Source organism: Hyla sarda, chromosome 11 (genome assembly GCF_029499605.1).
Source record: "Hyla sarda isolate aHylSar1 chromosome 11, aHylSar1.hap1, whole genome shotgun sequence".
Taxonomy (NCBI): Eukaryota; Metazoa; Chordata; class Amphibia; order Anura; family Hylidae; genus Hyla; species Hyla sarda.
In genome coordinates, this window is record NC_079199.1 from 69,980,499 (window position 1) to 69,999,706 (window position 19,208).

At 43.9% G+C, this 19,208-nt stretch overlaps 1 protein-coding gene across 4 annotated transcripts in view; it reads right to left on the reverse strand.

Annotated features, from left to right (window-relative positions):
- Positions 1-19,208, reverse strand: part of LOC130295631 (ETS translocation variant 3-like protein) — a 76,310-nt gene that overhangs the window by 43,469 nt on the left and 13,633 nt on the right. The window contains exons 2-3 of one of the 4 annotated variants that reach the window (XM_056546547.1): positions 5,908-6,136; positions 4,020-4,068 (exon numbers count right to left, since the gene is read on the reverse strand). In XM_056546547.1, coding sequence (XP_056402522.1) covers positions 4,020-4,068 — 49 coding nt within the window. In that variant the 5' untranslated portion in view covers positions 5,908-6,136. Of the gene's footprint in view, positions 1-4,019; positions 4,069-4,624; positions 4,716-5,897; positions 6,137-19,208 lie in introns of those variants that run through there. The other 3 variants (XM_056546546.1, XM_056546548.1, XM_056546549.1) reach the window with 3 other exon arrangements.

Here is a 19,208-nt window from a genome sequence, read left to right on the forward strand (position 1 = left end):
CTTCTACTCATATCCTAGACGCACTTACAGTAGGATTGACTATATATATTTTGCTCGCACTCCCTCCTGCCTAGGTTCTCCTCAGCCGAGATTGGGGTAGTGACCCTCTCGGATCATGCCCCAGTTACCTGCATCTTCTCGCTCCCCTCTTTCGCTAAACCTCATGCCTCCTGGAAGCTAAATGAATCTCTATTACTTGATGAGCTTTGCCTTCGGGATCTCAAGTCAGACATTTCTCACTTTGCTCATGATACCTCTTCCCCCTTAATTAAGTGGGAGACGCTCAAATGCGTGCTGCGAGGCACTCTGGTGAGGCATGGGGCATGGCTCAAGAGGGCAGCTTCAGACAAGCTAACCTCATTACTCCAGCAACTTCACGATGTAGAGTCACAACACAATCAATCTCAGAGTGCGCCAAGAACTCCTGGCATTGCTTAACGCCAAACATAGATATTAACGACAAATCACGGGTAAATTGTTCTACACATGGGGAAACAAGTCAGGCCGCCTCCTAGCGAGAGCTTTGAAAGATAGGAAATCCTCCCTGTACATTCCCGCTGTCCGCTCGATATCTGGACAGACCACATATCTCACTCCGGACATTCTGAACGCCTTCTGCACCTACTACACGGACCTCTACAACCTTCCTAAACCACCAGGCCTTAATTCTTCCCAAACCTCCCTCCCCTCCCTTGCCCAATATTTAACAGACACTGCCCTTCCACGCCTCTCCCCTGAGGTCATTACCACACTTGAGGCTCGGTTCACTCCTGAGGAACTGACCCTTGCCATTTCAAACATGCCTGCGGGCAAGAGCCCCGGACCAGATGGCTACACGGCTAAGTTTTTCAAGGTCCTCAGGGAGGAACTAACCCCTCCCCTACTAGCTGCCTTTGATGATATTTCCGATACGTCCCCCATTCCCAATCCTTCCTTAGAGCCTTTATTACAGTAATCCCTAAAGAGGGGAAGGACCCCCTCCTGTGCCCCAGTTACAGGCCCATATCATTGTTAAATTTGGTCGCCAAAACTCATAGCTAACAGGTTGTCCTGCCACATGGAATTCCTGATCCACCCGGACCAGGTCGGATTCATCGAAGTAGAGAGGCGAGAGATAACACTCTCCGAGCCTTCGCTGCAATACACCATGCGTGCCATAACAACACACCTCTATTCTTGCTCTCGCTTGACGCGGAGAAGGCCTTTGACTGGGTGGATTGGGAATTCCTAGTGGCCACCCTGTCCCAAATTGGACTGGGTTCTTTAATGATACAACGCATCATGGCCCTATATAGATCCCCCCTAGCTCAAATCCGTATCAATGGCCAACTGTCCGAACCCTTTGAGATTTGTAATGGCACAAGGCAGGGGTGTCCCCTTTCACCTCTCCTATACATACTCTGTATGGAGCACTTACTCATTGCCATCCGCAATAATCCAGATATAAGGGGCTTACCCGTGTCTCTTGGCCATTGTAAATGCTCAGCATTTGCAGATTATGTACTTTTATTCCTCTCCTCACCGCTCACCTCACTGCCGTCCTTGTTAGCTACTATCTCTGACTTCTCCAAATACAGTAATTATAAGTTCAATCCCTCTAAGAGTGAAGCCCTGAACATCTCCCTCCACCCTCATATGATCCAAACACTGAAGTCTCTTTATCCCTTTAAGTGGCAACCGGTGTCCCTTAGTTACCTAGGCATCCACGTTCCAGCTGATTTAACAGCCGCGTTCCAAGTTAATTTCCCCCCCCCTGTTGCACGCGTTGCGCTCAGACTTGGCCAGATGGGAATGCAGGGACTTCTCTTGGCTGGGCCGCATTAATATCTTTAAGATGAACGTGCTCCCACGCCTTTTATATCTCTTTGCCTGTGTCCCCACACGCATTCCTCAAACCTTCTTCCGGGAGGTGTCTGCGCTTCAGTCTGGCTTTTTCTGGGCCAATGGCCGCCCGAGGATAGCCCTGAAATTTTTATATAGATATAAGACGGAGGGGGGGGGGGGGGGGGGGTGGCACTGCCAGATTGCCTCTCTTACTATCTAGCGACGGTCCTGGTACGTGTCCTGGATAGCTTTCGAATCCACAATGGAAAGCAGTGGGTACAACTGGAGGGCCAGTCCTACAGCCTGGCTCCCAGGAACCTATTGTGGCTGCCTGACACCCTCTCCGCCATGCGTACTTCTACTATCCTAGCCCCGGTGATGGACTCAATAGCCAAAACATATTCAACATATTTAACCTCTACTGTTCCTCTACTCTCACCTAACGGCCATTTACTACCCCTGTTTGGCAATAAATCGTTTCCCCCTGCTCTCTCTGCCTCTACATTTCTTTCCCTGAAATGGAAAGATGGCCCTACGTTTCAATCATTGCTACTAGACAGTGACCTGAAATCGCTCCCCAACATCTTAAGAGATTCCCCCCACTCCATAATGCACTTGTTTCAATATAACCAATTGCGCCACTTTTACACCGCCCACAAAAGTTCCCTCCTTCTCCATTGCCCACTCACCCAGTTCAAGAGCCTCTGTGCTGCAGACCCGGCAGTCCCGCACGCGATTCGAGTCTCATATTCCCTACTCTTAGACGCAAGTTCCTCGACCTCACTCCCCGTGCTGCCTGGGAGAAGGAACTTGGCCGTACGCTATCGGACGGCAAATGGGAGCGCGCCTTCAGATTCTGCAACAAGTCCTCGATTTCTTGTCGCACACACGAAACCAATTATAAAATCATGTCGCGGTGGTACAGGGTACCTGCTCTCCTCTCACGCATATATCCTTCTGTCCCGGACGCTTGTTGGAGATGCGGGCACACGGGAGGGACCATGACACACATCTGGCTGACCTGCCTGGATCTTGAGGACTACTGGTCCTCGATCCTTCACACGATACAATCCCTCACTTCCTTCTCTCTCCCGAAATGCCCGTCTGCACTGCTACTTTCCATCCTCCCTCACGCATCATCCACTTCTGCCACGAAACTAACCCACTTCCTCCTGCTGTCTGCAAGAGCGGTCATACCTCGCTTATGGAAATCCTCTACTCCCCCAACATACTCGGCTTGGCTCAGGGAGGTTTCTCAGGTGTGTCGCATGGAAGGATTGTTGGCTGATTCCCAGAGCCAGCTCCTTAAATTCCAATCGATCTGGTCTCCTTGGCTGTAGTCCTTATCCTCCCTGAATTTCAGACTCACGTCATGCCAGAGTGATGTTCTACAGCGGTTAGTGTCGATGTCCAGATCCGAGAGGTATGTACACTAACAAACTCATTCCGTCTTCTTCTCTAACCTGTTTCTTCTTCTTGGTTCCCCCCTCGCTCCTACTCACCCCACTCCTCCTTCTTCTTGCTGACCTCCTCTGCCCAACCTCATTTCCTTCCCCCCCCCTTTTTTTTCCTCCATATTCCCCCCCCCTCTCATCCTTTGTCTCCCTCTTCTCCCATGTATGATCGTTCTACTCCTAATACCCTTCCACAACCTTGCTCAATACTGAATGTAATATTACGTTTCTCCTTCTCTCCTGATGATAACAATATATCTGCTTTCCCTGCGGTCATATGAAGGTGTGCACATCCCACCTCTGTACCACTTGCACCAAGGAGTCACCTTCTTCTTCATTGTTCTTCCGAATTTGTTCATTGGAGGTGTATTGTATTCTATTATTTCTACTGTTATTTGTATTTGGTATATGTATACCTGGTGTTCTTACAAAACTTTAATAAAAATTTTACTTCTAAAAAAAAAGTGATAGAGGTCAGATTTGCAAAAAAATGCTCCCGTCCTTACGGTTATAGTGGGCTCCGTCCCCAAGGGGTTAAATCCCTTGCCGCTAAATTGTTGCTGCTTGTGTCCACCTTACATTTTAAGAAATTAAAACATCAGGAGCCCAGAGGTTTTTAACCCATTCAAGTAAGAAGACAGAAGAAGCAAACAGAAAAGTCAGGGAGAATGAGGAACAAGCCCCTGGAATGTGGGGCTTGATGGTGGTTGGGCGCATACATGAGAAATGAAGTTCCCGTACCTGATATCCAATAAGAGTTTGAGGCACATCCACAGTGCATCCTATCCATCTGAGAAAGAAGAAGGAAAAACATCTACAATAATCTATTAACTCAACTTTTCTCCAGAAAGACTATGACATAACTTTATGTGATATCAGGACAATATACTGTATAGTAAGAGATAGGACCATAAGTTAGAAACCAATGTAAATTCTTACAAAGAAAGCGAGAAATCTTTCCAGGTAAGAGATTACCAAAACATATAATCATCTATACAGTGTTTCTTCTGAACTCCCAATGAATTTGCTGACACCTTATTGTGCTTGTCACATACAGAACCACAGAGAAATATTAACAAAGTTTATGAGAAAATGTAATGTTTTGGGTTAGGATACATTACTGGAAAATTATTGACATTTACAAGAATGACATGAATATACCACAAGTTTTTTTTTTTTTTTTTTTTTACAGTTTGGCCACTTTCGCAGAGCAGTATTTAGGTCACATAGTTTATATTAGTATTTGTAAGTCAAAACTAGTAGTAAATGTAAAACACAGAAAAAAAATATTGATTATTCTATTATATTTTTACTGGGTAGGTTCTACATGATTGGTTTTGACTTACAAATTTCAAAATAATGATCAAGCCATTCAGGAATCCTGACAAGATGGATGTTTCTGCTGCTAATGAGAGTTAGGTGGAGTATGGGCTTTGAAGGTTCTACCTTCTTCGTCAGGTTCATTGACAAACCTAATGAAGAAGGTAGGAGTTTCAAAATGCATTGTTCTTGTAAAAAATTTATTTTTGCAATAAATTTATAAATCTTACTGTGATCCATTGCCTATGGAGTGACTTGCCATGCATTGTTATACAAGTACCAGCGTTTTCCATAAATCTCATATCCTGCTCCAGACAGACAGCAGCAGGACCAACAACAAGCTATTAAACAAGACTGAAATAGCAGTTGCGGCTATCAAAACTAACTTAGGTGAGAGTACTACCTAGGAAAAGAGGTAACAGCTCCCCCTCTGTGCTTTGTCTATCCATGCACACTGAAGCACTCTTTTCCCAAAAGTTGACTTAAAAATACAAATAAAGGTACTGTCATGTGAAAATGCCCTTACCACTATTTTAACACACATAGTAAAATCTCACATTAGAAATGCCTTAAAATAGAAAGTGTTATGGTATTTCTATTTTTGTTTCACTGTAACTATGAACAATGATTATAACAATAAATATAAACATTTTAAAAAATGGTGCTCAAGATACTGTCATATGAAAGTGCCCTTACACTATTTTAATACACACGGTAAAATCTCACATTAGAGATGCCTTAAATTAGAAAGTTTAATGGAATTTCAAGTTTTGTCTCACTGTAAATATAAACAATAATTATAACATTAAATATAAAAAATGCACAAAATAAAAATATTATACTATATACGTTATACTAAATGTAAAGCTTTGGTTCTTAAATATGTTAATCCATTATGATCATACAAAAAGAAAAACTATTGTTTTATATTTATAGGATAAATAATAAATAAATAAAAGACTGTAAAAAGTAATAAAAATGTAATACAAAAGAACTATGAAAATTCTAGAATCCTAACTGAATTGAGTTGTAAAAAATACAAGAAAAGCAGCACATTTAAGGATGTAGCAATTAGAAGAGCTATGATCCAAAGTCCAATATTCAAATAGTTCAGCAGAAACTGCAACTACACAAAAATGGTGGTAAAAAAAGGGTGCTTTATTGCATTTGACATTAGAACATAAAGTGTCTTACAAAAAAGCCCCTATTCCCTCTTCAAAAATATTTCCAATGGGTGTGGAAAATTTGAAATAAATAAAGAAAATAAAACATGAAGAAGTTACAATTACATGCACTTACCCGTACTTACTCAGAGCAATTGTTTATTATGATTTCTTTCACGTGGAAGTAAGAGGACAGGAGATTTCATTTCCATAAAATCTGTGATATATATAAGATGACCAGGGAAGGAGGGGTGGGGGCTTCCACTCTTATCTTCTTATCTGGCCCAAAATAATACGTAATTTACACCAGGCTTAAACTTATCCTGCTATAGTTGGCTTTAAAGGGATTTTGGATTCATCACTTTTTTCTTATCACTGACCAAAGAAAATAAATCATTAGATTAATCCTATTTGCTTAAGGGATATTTAATTATGTCAGTCAAAATAATATGTAAATATAAATGAATTGGCTAGCAGTACATGCACTTAATCTGGCATAAACAGAACCCAACATGATGATCAAAAATTCTGTTATATTGGATGGACATGCAAAAGGCGAATAAAAACTGCAGAACTTCTTTCTTACTGCTTTTTTATTTTTCCTAACCAAAATATACCATTCATGCAAAGTAAAACGAAAAAAGGCTTACAGCTGGCCACATTCCTTAAAACAATAGGCTTTATTTTAAAAGCTTGTTCCATACAAAGAGATAACATTTTAAAAACTCTAACACGTTTCAACCATGGGGGCCTTAGTCATAGATCTATGACCTATGGCGAAGACCACCATGGTCTTAGTCTGCCCACCCCCGCCCGCCCCTGTCATGAATATGTTGATATCTTCAATATCAGATCACTAGGAAGCGAAAGCCTGCTAGTGCTTGAGCGCTTTGCTTTCACCCAGAAGTCAGGTGAAGCAAGGCAGCGGCGCCTTTGCTATGCTCAGATAGCAAAGTGATCATACACCAGCAGTGACATTAGCATATTTATGATAGTGGCGGGGAATGTTGAGGAGGCAGGGAGTATGGCAAGCCATCTCCCTGTCTGAGCTGCGCACAGCAGCACAAAAGCAATAGGCGGTTAAACTTACATAACTTTGGCAATACTGTATCTGTTAAAGTAAGTATATAACCCAGTATATTGGGGTTAGTGTGGGTGAACAGCTTGTCAGTTTCCCTTTATTTGCTTGGTAAGACTATGTAAATAAAATGCCTGATCCAACAGTCACATATGATGTTCACGATCAGGTGGACTTGCAGCTCCTAATCTATGGATCAATTATATGGTGGTCCAGGTGCAATAATTGCAGGAATTGGCAGATAGGAATGTCTTGGGTCCTAGTATCAGTTTGGTAATGCAGAGTGGACAGCGTTTTTACTATTTACATTCTATAAGTAGCCGCTCAGCTTCTGGACACCCCCTAACCCCCCTCTCATCTTTAGACTGTGGCAACATTTTTAATCTTTAGCGCGCTATGAGGGATTTAACACATATACGCCCTTATGGGTTAGCTCGAATTTGGTGGTACTGAGAGGATTCTTGAGGAGCTCATTGTGGATTTTAAGTGGGGATAACTTTGTTTAGGCACCGTATTAAAAAAATTCTCCCAACCACAGGAGGAGTTTCTATGAGCTCATTCCTCCTTTTTCAGGTATTTGTAGCTGTGTCATGCAGTTGAGGCTCAAGACCTCACTGTCCATTCAATCCTACACTTTGGTGAAAACCATATTGAAATCTAATTATACTAGAGGTACTATTTCTGCACTTTACAAGGATCTCATCTCTTTTTATAGTCAGGCATATTCTTTCACTATGAGTATGAGGGAGGCGGATGTGGGCCTGCTTACTAACTAACAGTGGAGGGAATGATTGCCCAAGACTCCGGCCTTAGCCTTTTCTGAAGCACATAAGTTATTACAGTTATTTTTGTAACGCCATGTGTACCAGACCCCGCACATTCTACAAAGAATTGCTTGGCATCCTGATCCCATTGTTCTCATTGTGTTATGGATGATGCTCATCCGTTACATGTTAATTGGGAATTCTCTCTCTATTGGGAATTTCTGAAGGGAGTTTTTAGGTTATCGGGTATATAGTATTACTAGTAAACATAAGGTATACAGCATTACTCTATCTGCAACACCTTTTGTCTGTGTACTGGGTTCCTTAGCAGACAGTGATTAACCTGTACAGGACCCAGGGCGTATGGATACGCCTTCTGTACCTGGGTCTTAAGGACCCAGGGCATACAGGTACGCCTGTGGGAATTCCCGTCTCCGCCACGTGCCAGGCGGGAACCGGACCAGGGTGACTGCTGATATCGATCAGCAGGCACTCCGCGCAAATGCCCATGGGAGTCATCAGACCCCCCCATGTCGGCGATCGCGGCAAATTGCAAGTGAATTCACACTTGCGATTTGCGCGATTACGGGTCTATGGTGACCCGGTGACCCGGAATATAAGGGGGATCGCGGTTGTCCAAGACACCGACGATCCCCCTGAAGGGATAGGAGTGAGGTGGCAGGGGTGCCACCCCTCCTATCCCTGCTATTGGTTGTATAGATGCGACGACCAAGGCGGGGGGGGGGGGGGTTACTTTCAGTTTCCCTCTTCTGCCCACCCACAATAGGCGGGGCAGGAAACTGACAGGGACCGGCGCCGAAGGTCACTTACCGATCTGCGGAGGCTGCGGGCGACAGTGATCGGCGGCTGACTCCCTGGATCCTACGGAAGCCGGTGAGTTGCCTAGCAACATCTGGAGGGCTACAGTCTGAGACCATTATACAGTGGTCTCTAAACTATAGCCCTCCAGATGTTGCAAAACTACAACTACCAGCAGGCCCAGACAGCTGTTTGGGCGTGCTGGGAGTTGTAGTTTTGCAACAGCTGGAGGTCTACAATTTAAAGACCACTGCACAGTGATCTCCAAACTGTAGCCCTCTAGATCTTGCAAAAAATCCTAGCATGCCCACACAGTAGTTTTCTGTCTGTGCATGCTGGGATTTGTAGTTTTGCAACATCTGGAGGTCCACAGTTTGGAGATCACTGTGCAGTGGTCTCTAAATTCTAGCCCTCCAGGTGTTGTAAAACTGCAAATCCCAGCATGCCCAAACAGCAAACAGCTGTCTCGGCATGCTGGGAGTTGTAGTTGCGTACCTCCAGCTGTTGCATAACTACATCTCCAAGCATGCCCTTCGGCAATCAGTACATGCTGGGAGTTGTAGTTTTGCAACAGCTGGAGACACACTGGTAGGAAAATACTGAGTTAGGTAACAGAACCTAACTGAAAGTTTTCCAACCAGTGTGCCTCCAGCTGTTGCAAAAGAACAACTCCCAGCATGCACGGTCTGTCAGTACATGCTGAGAGTTGTAATTTTGAAACAGCTGGAGGTTTGCCCCCCATGTGAATGTACAGGGTACATTCACATGGGCAGGTTTACAGTAAGTTTCTTGCTTGAAGTTTGAGCTTTCGCAATTTTTTTGCTGCAGCGCAAACTCCTAGTGGGAAACTCACCGTCACCCGCCAGTGCGAATGTATGCTAAAAACGCTACACTACGCTAACACATAATAAAGGGTAAAACACAACATATACACCCCCTTACACTGTCCCCCCCAATAAAAAGGAAAAACGTATTGTATGGCAGTATTTCCAAAACGGAGCCTCCAGCTGTTACAAAACAACAACTTCCAGCATATCCGGACTGTCAAGGCATGCTGGGAGTTTAGCAACAGCTGTAGGCACCCTGCTTTGAAATAACTGGCATAGAATACCCCTATGTCCACCCCTATGCAATTCCTATGTAGTCCTCAAATGCGCATGGCGCTCTCTCACTTCAGAGCCCTATTTCAAGGAAACAGTTTAGGGCCACATATGGGGTATCTCCGTACTCGGGAGAAATTGCACTACAAATTTTGGGGGGCTTTTTTTCTTTTTACCACTTATGAAAAGGAAAAGTTGGGGGCTACACCAGCCTGTTAGTGTAAAAAAAAAATTACATTCTTTACACTAACATGCTGGTGTTGCCCCATACTTTTTGTTTTCACAAGCGGTAAAAACAAAAAAAGACCCCCAAAATTTGTAACACAATTTCTCCTGAATATGGAAATACCCCATATGTGGACGTAAAATGCTCTACGGGCGCACAACAAGGCTCAGGAGTGAGAGTGCACTATGTACATTTGAGGCCTAAATTGTTTGTTTTTACAGCGGTTCTGACATAAACGGAAAAAAAAATGATATCCACATGTGACCCCATTTTGGAAACTACACCCCTCACGGAAAGTAACAAGGGGTATAGTGAGCCTTAACACCCCACAGGTGTTTGATGAATTTTCATTAAAGTTGGATGGGAAAATGAAAAAAAAAATTCACTAAAATGCTGGTGTTTCCCTAAATTTTTCATTTTCACAAGGGAAAATAGGAAAAAAGCCCCCCAAAATTTGTAACCCCATTTCTTCTGAGTAAGAACATACCCCATGTGTGGATGTAAAGTGGTCCGTGGGCGAACTACAATGCTCAGAAGAGTAGGAGCGCCATTGAGATTTTGAAGAGAAAGTTTGTCCGGAATTGAAGGCCACGTGTGTTTACAAAGCCCCCATAGTGCCAGAACAATGGACCCCCCACATGTGACCCCATTTAGGAAACTACACGTAATGTAATAAGGGGTACAGTGAGCATTTATGCCCCACAGGTGTCTGACAGATTTTTGGAACAGTGATCCGTGAAAATAAAAAAAATTATTTTTCATTTGTACAGCCCACTGTCCCAAAGATCTGTCAAACGCCAGGGGGGTGTAAATACTCACTGTACCCCTTATTAAATTCTGTGAGAGGTGTAGTTTCCAAAATGGGGTCACATGTGGGTGGTCCACTGTTCTGGCACCACGGGGGCTTTGTAAACGCACATGGCCCCCGACTTCCATGCCAAACAAATTCTCTTTCAAAATGCTCAATGGCGCTCCTTCTCTTCTGAGCATTGTAGTTCACCAGCAGAGCACTTGACATCCAAACATGGGGTATTTCCATACTCAGAAGAAATGGGGTTACAAATTTTGGGGGGCATTTTGTCCTATTATCCCTTGTAAAAATTTAAAATTTGAGGGAAAACTAGCATTTTAGTGAAAAATAATAATAATTTACTCATCCAACTTTAAAGAAAAGTCGTCAAACACCTGTGGAGTGTTAAGCATCACTGGACCCCTTGTTACGTGCCTTGAGGGGTGTAGTGGTGTAGTTTCCAAAATAGTATGCCATGTGGGTTTTTTTTTTTTTTTTTGCTGTCCTGGCACCATAGGGGCTTCCTAAATGGGACATGCCCCCAAAAAACATTTCAGCAAAGTATGCTTATCAAAATCCAAATGTGACTCCTTCTCTTCTGAGCATTGTAGTTCACCCGCAGAGCCTTTTATGTCCTAACATGGGGTATTTCCATACTCAGAAGAGATGGGGTTACAAATTTTGGAGAGCATTAATTTTTCATTTGCACAGCCCACTGTTCCAAAGATCTGTCAAACGCCAGTGGGGTGTAAATACTCACTGCACGCCTTATTAAATTTTGTGAGGGGTGTAGTTTCCAAAATGGGGTCACATATTTTCCCTTGTAAAAATTTTAAATTTGAGGGAAAACCAGCATTTTAGTGAAAAATTATAATAATTTACACATCCAAATTTAACGAAAATTCGTCAAACACCTGTGTGGTGTTAAGACTCACTGGACCCTTGAGGGGTGTATTTTCCAAAATAGTATGCCATGTGTTTTTTTTTTTTGTTTTTTTTTTTTGCTGTTCTGGCACCATAGAGGCTTCTTAAATGTGACATGCCCCCCAAAAACCCTTTCAGCAAAATTTGCTTTTCAAAAGCCAAATGTGACTCCTCTTCTGAGCATTGTAGTGCGCCAGTATAGCACTTGACGTCCACACATGGGGTATTTGCATACTCAGAAGAGATGGGGTTACAAATTTTGGGGGGCATTTTGTCCTATTATCCATTGTAAAAAAAATTACATTTGAGGGAAAACTAGCATTTTAGTGTAAAAAAAATCATTTACACATCCAACTTTAACGAAAAGTCATCAAACACCTGTGCGGTGTTAAGGCTGACTGGACCCCTTGTTAAGTGCCTTGAGGGGTGTAGTTTCCAAAATAGTATGCCATGTGTTTTTTTTTTTGTTTTTGTTTTCTGTTCTGGCACCATAGAGGCTTCCTAAATGTGACATGCCCCCCAAAAACCATTTCAGAAAAACTCACTCTCCAAAATCCCACCATCGCTCCTTCCCTTCTGAGCCCTCTACTGCGCCCGCTGAACACTTGACATACACATATGAGGTATTTTCTATGAGGATTACACATTTTAGGAAGATTTCTCTCCTGTTACCCCTTGTAAAAATTCAATAACTGGGTCTACAAAAACATGCCAGTGTAAAAAATGAAGATTTTGAAATTTTTCCTTCAATTTGCTGCTATTCCTGTGAAACACCTAAAGGGTTAACAAACCTTTTGAATGTCATTTTGAATACTTTGAGGGTGCAGTTTTTATAATGGGGTCATTTATAGTGTATTTCTAATATGAAAGCCCTTCAAATCCACTTCAAAACTGAACTGGTCCCTGCAAAATTTTGATTTTGCAAATTTTGTGGAAAATTGCTGCTGTACTTTGAAGCCCTCTGATGTCTTCCAAAAGTAAAAACTTGTCAACTTTATGATGCAAACATAAAGTAGACATATTGTATATGTGAATTAATATATAATTTATTTGGAATATTCATTTTCCTTATTTGCAGAGAGCTTCAAAGTTAAAAAAAAATGCAAAATTTTCAATAGTTTTCATCAAATTTTGGAATTTTTCATCAAGAAATTATGCAAGTAACGACAAAATGTTACCACTAACATAAAGTAGACTGTGTCACGAAAGAACAATCTCGGAATCAGAATGAAAGGTAAAAGCATCCCAGAGTTATTAATGCTTAAAGTAAAAGTGGTCAGATGTTCAAAAAATGGTCGGGTCCTATAGTGAAAATTGGCTGGGTCCTTAAGCGGTTAAGCAGAAGGGGTGCAATTAGGTATATGCTGTATTTTATATCAATCCCAAAAACTAATTGCTAGACATTCGTTAGATCCTACCTTACCGACATTAGCTCAATTAACTGATATATTGAATCACATTTTCCATTAAGATAAGAGAGTCTACAAAAAGCATAAATCAGAGCGTAAATTTGAGTAAATTTGGGGCCCAGGCCCATGGTAGGATATGGCAGGTTTTTCGTTAATACATGTTACACGTTCTTCATTGTAAGCATTCCTGCTACTGTCTTGGCCATCCACTAGGAGGTCACAGAAAGGCTGTCAGTAATTAATTAGCTGGTAGTCCGAAGAGTTCTTCTTGATTTATTTTACATGCAAGTTCACAATTGGTGCTGCCTAAGGACTCTATGCCCATTTATTTGAGTAATTTTATTGTTATGTATCTATTTCCTATCCCATGTGTTGTGACATCACCACTTAGGATGCACTGTGCAGAAATGTTTTATTTGTATTTTATCCTTTTATGGTGACCAAACTGGGTCAAGTGTGTTGGGTGGGGGCTGGTTGGAGACATGTCTGTTTATTGGGGTGCTTTTGTTTTGTGTGGCTCTGTTTTTTTTTTTTTTTTTTCCGTCTATGTGTGTACAAAAACAGTTCATTAAGACAAATGAACTTAAAATGAACTTAAAAAAAAAATAAAAAAATACATGATGTCAGAAATAAAGCTCAAGATTTGGCCCACCAGACTTATATCTATTAATTTTTAAACTACTGCTTCCACTCGGTAATATGGAATAAGGATGGGGGGGGACAAAGGATTCTAGAAGCTGGATTACTTATTTTTTCTCATACAGAACACATGCAAGCTTGGCCAAGCTAAACTGCATGCATTGGGAGGTCACTAAATTGTGGACCTATGTTTCTTTGGTTTGATATTTGTCACTATTATGTCACAAATTATAGTTACTATTGCTTTCTGCTTTTAACCCCTTAAGGACCGGAGGTTTTTCCGTTTTTGCATTTTCGTTTTTTGCTCCTTGCCTTTAAAAAATCATAACTCTTTCAAATTTACACCTAAAAATCCATATGATGGCTTATTTTTTGCGCCACCAATTCTACTTTGTAATGACGTCAGTCATTTTGCCCAAAAATCTATGGTGAAGCGGGAAAAAAAATCATTGTGCGACAAAATTGAAAAAAAAATGCTGTTTTGTAACTTTTGGGGGCTTCCGTTTCTACGTAGTACATTTTTCGGTAAAAATGACACCTGATATGTATTCTGTAGGTCCATACGATTAAAATGATACCCTACTTATATAGGTTTGATTTTGTCGGACTTCTGGAAAAAATCATAACTACATGCAGGAAAATTAATACGTTTAAAATTGTCATCTTCTGACCCCTATAACTTTTTTATTTTTCCGTGTATGGGGCGGTATGAGGGCTCATTTTTTGCGCCGTGATCTGAAGTTTTTAACGGTACCATTTTTGCATTGATAGGACTTATTGATCACTTTTTATTCATTTTTAAATGATATAAAAAGTGACCAAAAATGCACTATTTTGGACTTTGGAATTTTTTTGCGCGCACGCCATTGACCGAGCGGTTTAATTAATGATATATTTTTATAATTCGGACATTTCCGCACGCGGTGATACCACATATGTTTATTTTTATTTTTATTTACACTGTGTTTTTTTTTTTATTGGAAAAGGGGGGTGATTCAAACTTTTAATAGGGGAGGAGTTAAATGATGTTTATTCACTTTTTTTTTTCACTTTTTTTTTGCAGTGTTATAGGTCCCATAGGGACCTATAACACTGCACACACTGATCTTCTATGTTGATCACTGGTTTCTCATAAGAAACCAGTGATCAACGATTCTGCCGGATGACTGCTCATGCCTGGATCTCAGGCACTGAGCAGTCATTCGGCGATCGGACAGCGAGGAGGCAGGTAGGGGCCCTCCCGCTGTCCTGTCAGCTGTTCGGGATGCCGCGATTTCACCGCGGCTATCCCGAACAGCCCACTGAGCTAGCCGGGATGCTTTCGGTTTCACTTTAGACGCGGCGTTCAACTTTGAACGCCGCGTCTAAAGGGTTAATAGCGCGCGGCACAGCGATCAATGCCGCGCGCTATTAGCCACGGGTCCCGGCCGTTGTTAGAGGCCGGGCCCGACCCGCTATGACGCGGGGCCACGCCGTGGCCCCGCGTTATAGATCGGGAGTGGACACATGACGTTCCAGTACGTCATGTGTCCTTAAGGGGTTAATGCATATCATTAAAGTTTACCATTTTAGGAAAAGGGTTTTTTTCAGTTGCTGTGACCTGGTAGAGAGTAGAACCTTGTTTTGATTTAGTTTTTGCTGTGAAAAAAAATACACTCCACAGATGTCAACATCAGCAATGCAGTGGGTCATGGAACAGTTTCATTTATCCCTTTAAGGACCCGGGCTTTTTCCGTTTTTTCATTTTCAATTTTTCCTCCTTAAATTTAAAAAATCATAACTGGTGAAACGGGAAAAAAAATCAATGTGCGACAAAATTGATTTTAAAACACTATTTTGTAAGTTTTGGAGGCTTCCGTTTTTACGCAGTACATTTTTCGGCAAAAATGACACCTTATCTTTATTCTGTAGGTCCATATGGTTAAAATGATACTCTACTTGTATAGGTTTGATTTTGTATCACTTCAGAAAAAAATCATGAATATATGCAGGAAAATTTATATGTTTAAAATGGTCATCTTCTGATCCCTATGACTTTTTTTATTTTTCTGTGTTCAGGGCACTATGAGGGCTCATTTATTGCGCCGTGATCTGAAGTTTTTAGCGGTACCATTTTTGTTCTGATCAGACTTTTTTATCACTTTTTATTCACTTTTTTGTGGTATAAAAAGTGATCAAAAATGCGCTATTTTGAACTTTTGAATTTTTTTGCGCGTACGCCATTGAACGTGCGGTTTAAAAAGCGGTATATTTTTATCATTCGGACATTTCCCCATGCGGCGATACCACATATGTTTTTTTTTTTTTTATTTACACAGTTTTTTTTTTTTATTCTTGGAAATGCCGGGTGATTAAAACTTTTATTAGGGGAAGGGATAATTCAAAGGGTTAATGATTTTTTTACACTTTTCATATGCAATATTATAGCTCCTATAGGGGGCTATAACATTGCACTAACTGATCTTTAAAACTGAATGATGCATCTCCATAGGAATGGATCAATCAGTGTTTTCGGTGAATGATTGCTCAAGCCTGGATCTCAGGCTAGAAGCATTCATTCGGCGATCGGACAGCGCAGGAGAAGGTAAGAAGACCTCCTCCTGTGCTACAGCTGTTCGGGATGCCACGATTATGCCGCGGCAATCCCGAACAGCTCCCTGAGCTAGCCTGGCACTTTCACCTTCGTTTTTAGCCGCGCGGCTCAGCTTTGAGCGCATGGCTAAAGGGTTAATAGCGCGTGGCACCGCGATCGGTGCTGCGCACTATTAGCGGCGGGTCCCGGCTTCACTATGACGCCGGGCCTGCCGCAATATGATGCGGGGTCGCCGTGTGACCCCGCGTTATATCGCAGGATCGGGACTCATGACGAACGCGTACGTCATATGTCCTTAATTAATGTGTTAAAAATGTCACACACATTTTTGCATGCACACTGTAAAGATGCTACGTGTAAAAGCTCCAACAGTTGGAAAGGTTTGGACTCCCAGGAGAAGTCTTCTCTAAATGGTGGCATCCTCTTTCCTTTTCTATCTGGCTTTCTATCTATCTTTCCTTTTCTATCTATGATGATTTCTTCCAGCCATAACTAATTTCTTCAGAATTGACAGGCAAACATATTAGGCACAGCAGTTTCCCAGAACCCTAGGCACCTCTATACAAACACCCCATCTATAGTACCCAAATTGTAATAATTCCCCCTTTTGTGCTCCCATACAATAGGTGGGTAGACCACCACACAATAAGTAGACCGCCCATTGAGTAGGCAGAAAGGAAAAGCCTGCATTATTGATCCCATTGTGCCAATTATTCCCCATATTAAGTAGGTCCACTGTTACGCCGAGCGCTCCGGGTCCCTGCTCCTCCCCGGAGCGCTCGCGGCGTTCCTCTCTCTGCAGCGCCCCGGTCAGACCCGCTGACCGGGAGCGCTGCACTGACATTGCCGGCGGGGATGCGATTCGCATAGCGGGACGCGCCCGCTCGCGAATCGCATCCCAAGTCACTTACCTGTCCCGGCCCCCGGCTGTCATGTCCTGGCGCGCGCGGCTCTGCTCCTTAGGGCGCGCGCGCGCCAGCTCTCTAAGATTTAAAGGGCCAGTGCACCAATGATTGGTGCCTGGCCCAATTAGCCTAATTAGCTTCCACCTGCTCCCTGGCTATAATACCTCACTTCCCCTGCACTCCCTTGCCGGATCTTGTTGCCTTGTGCCAGTGAAAGCGTTTAGTGTTGTCCAAAGCCTGTGTTTCCAGATCTTCTGCTATCCACATTGACTACGAACCTTGCCGCCTGCCCCGACCTTCTGCTACGTCTGACCTTGCCTCTGCCTAGTCCTTCTGTCCCACGTCTTCTCAGCAGTCAGCGAGGTTGAGCCGTTGCCGGTGGATACGACCTGGTTGCTACCGCCGCAGCAAGACCATCCCGCTTTGCAGCGGGCTCTGGTGAATACCAGTAGCATCTTAGAACCGGTCCACCGACACGGTCCACGCCAATCCCTCGCTGACACAGAGGATCCACATCCAGCTAGCCGAATCGTGACAGTAGATCCGGCCATGGATCCCGCTGAGGTGCCGCTGCCAAGTCTCGCTGACCTACCCACGGTGGTCGCCCAGCAATCGCAGCAAATTGCCCAACAAGGACAGCAGCTGTCGCAGCTGACCGCCACGTTACAGCAACTTCTGCCACTGCTACAGCAGCAACCATCTCTTCCGCCAGCTCCTGCACCTCCTCCGCAGCGAGTGGCCGCTCCTAGCCTCCGCTTGTCCCTGCCGGACAAGTTTGATGGGGACTCTAGACTCTGCCGTGGCTTCTTGTCTCGATGTTCCCAGCATATGGAGATGTTGTCGGACCACTTTCCTTCAGAACGGTTTAAGGTGGCGTTCGTAGTGAGTCTTCTATCTGGAAAGGCTTTGTCTTGGGCCACACCGCTCTGGGACCGCAATGATCCTGCCACAGCCACAGTCCAGTCCTTCTTCGCTGAAGTCCGTAGTGTCTTCGAGGAACCAGCCCGAGCTTCTTCTGCCGAGACTGCCCTGCTGAACCTGGTCCAGGGTAATTCTTCAGTAGGTGAGTACGCCATCCAATTTCGTACTCTCGCTTCCGAACTATCTTGGAATAACGAGGCTCTCTGCGCGACATTTAAAAAAGGCCTATCCAGTAACATCAAGGATGTGCTGGCCGCACGAGAGATTCCTGCCAACCTGCAAGAACTTATCCATTTAGCCACCTGCATTGACATGCGTTTTTCTGAGAAACACCAAGAGCTCTGCCAGGAAAAAGACCTAGATCTCTGGGCACCTCTCCCACAGTATCCTTTGCAATCTACGCCTGTGCCTCCCGCCGAGGAGGCTATGCAAGTGGATCGGTCTCGCCTGACCCAGGAAGAGAGGACTCGCCGTAGGGAAGTAGACCGCCCATTGAGTAGGCAGAAAGGAAAAGCCTGCATTATTGATCCCATTGTGCCAATTATTCCCCATATCAAGTAGGTCCACTGTTACGCCGAGCGCTCCGGGTCCCTGCTCCTCCCCGGAGCGCTCGCGGCGTTCCTCTCTCTGCAGCGCCCCGGTCAGACCCGCTGACCGGGAGCGCTGCACTGACATTGCCGGCGGGGATGCGATTCGCATAGCGGGACGTGCCCGCTCGCGAATCGCATCCCAAGTCACTTACCTGTCCCGGCCCCCGGCTGTCATGTCCTGGCGCGCGCGGCTCTGCTCCTTAGGGCGCGCGCGCGCCAGCTCTCTAAGATTTAAAGGGCCAGTGCACCAATGATTGGTGCCTGGCCCAATTAGCCTAATTAGCTTCCACCTGCTCCCTGGCTATAATACCTCACTTCCCCTGCACTCCCTTGCCGGATCTTGTTGCCTTGTGCCAGTGAAAGCATTTAGTGTTGTCCAAAGCCTGTGTTTCCAGATCTTCTGCTATCCACATTGACTACGAACCTTGTCGCCTGCCCCGACCTTCTGCTACGTCTGACCTTGCCTCTGCCTAGTCCTTCTGTCCCACGTCTTCTCAGCAGTCAGCGAGGTTGAGCCGTTGCCGGTGGATACGACCTGGTTGCTACCGCCGCAGCAAGACCATCCCGCTTTGCGGCGGGCTCTGGTGAATACCAGTAGCATCTTAGAACCGGTCCACCGACACGGTCCACGCCAATCCCTCGCTGACACAGAGGATCCACATCCAGCTAGCCGAATCGTGACAGTAGAT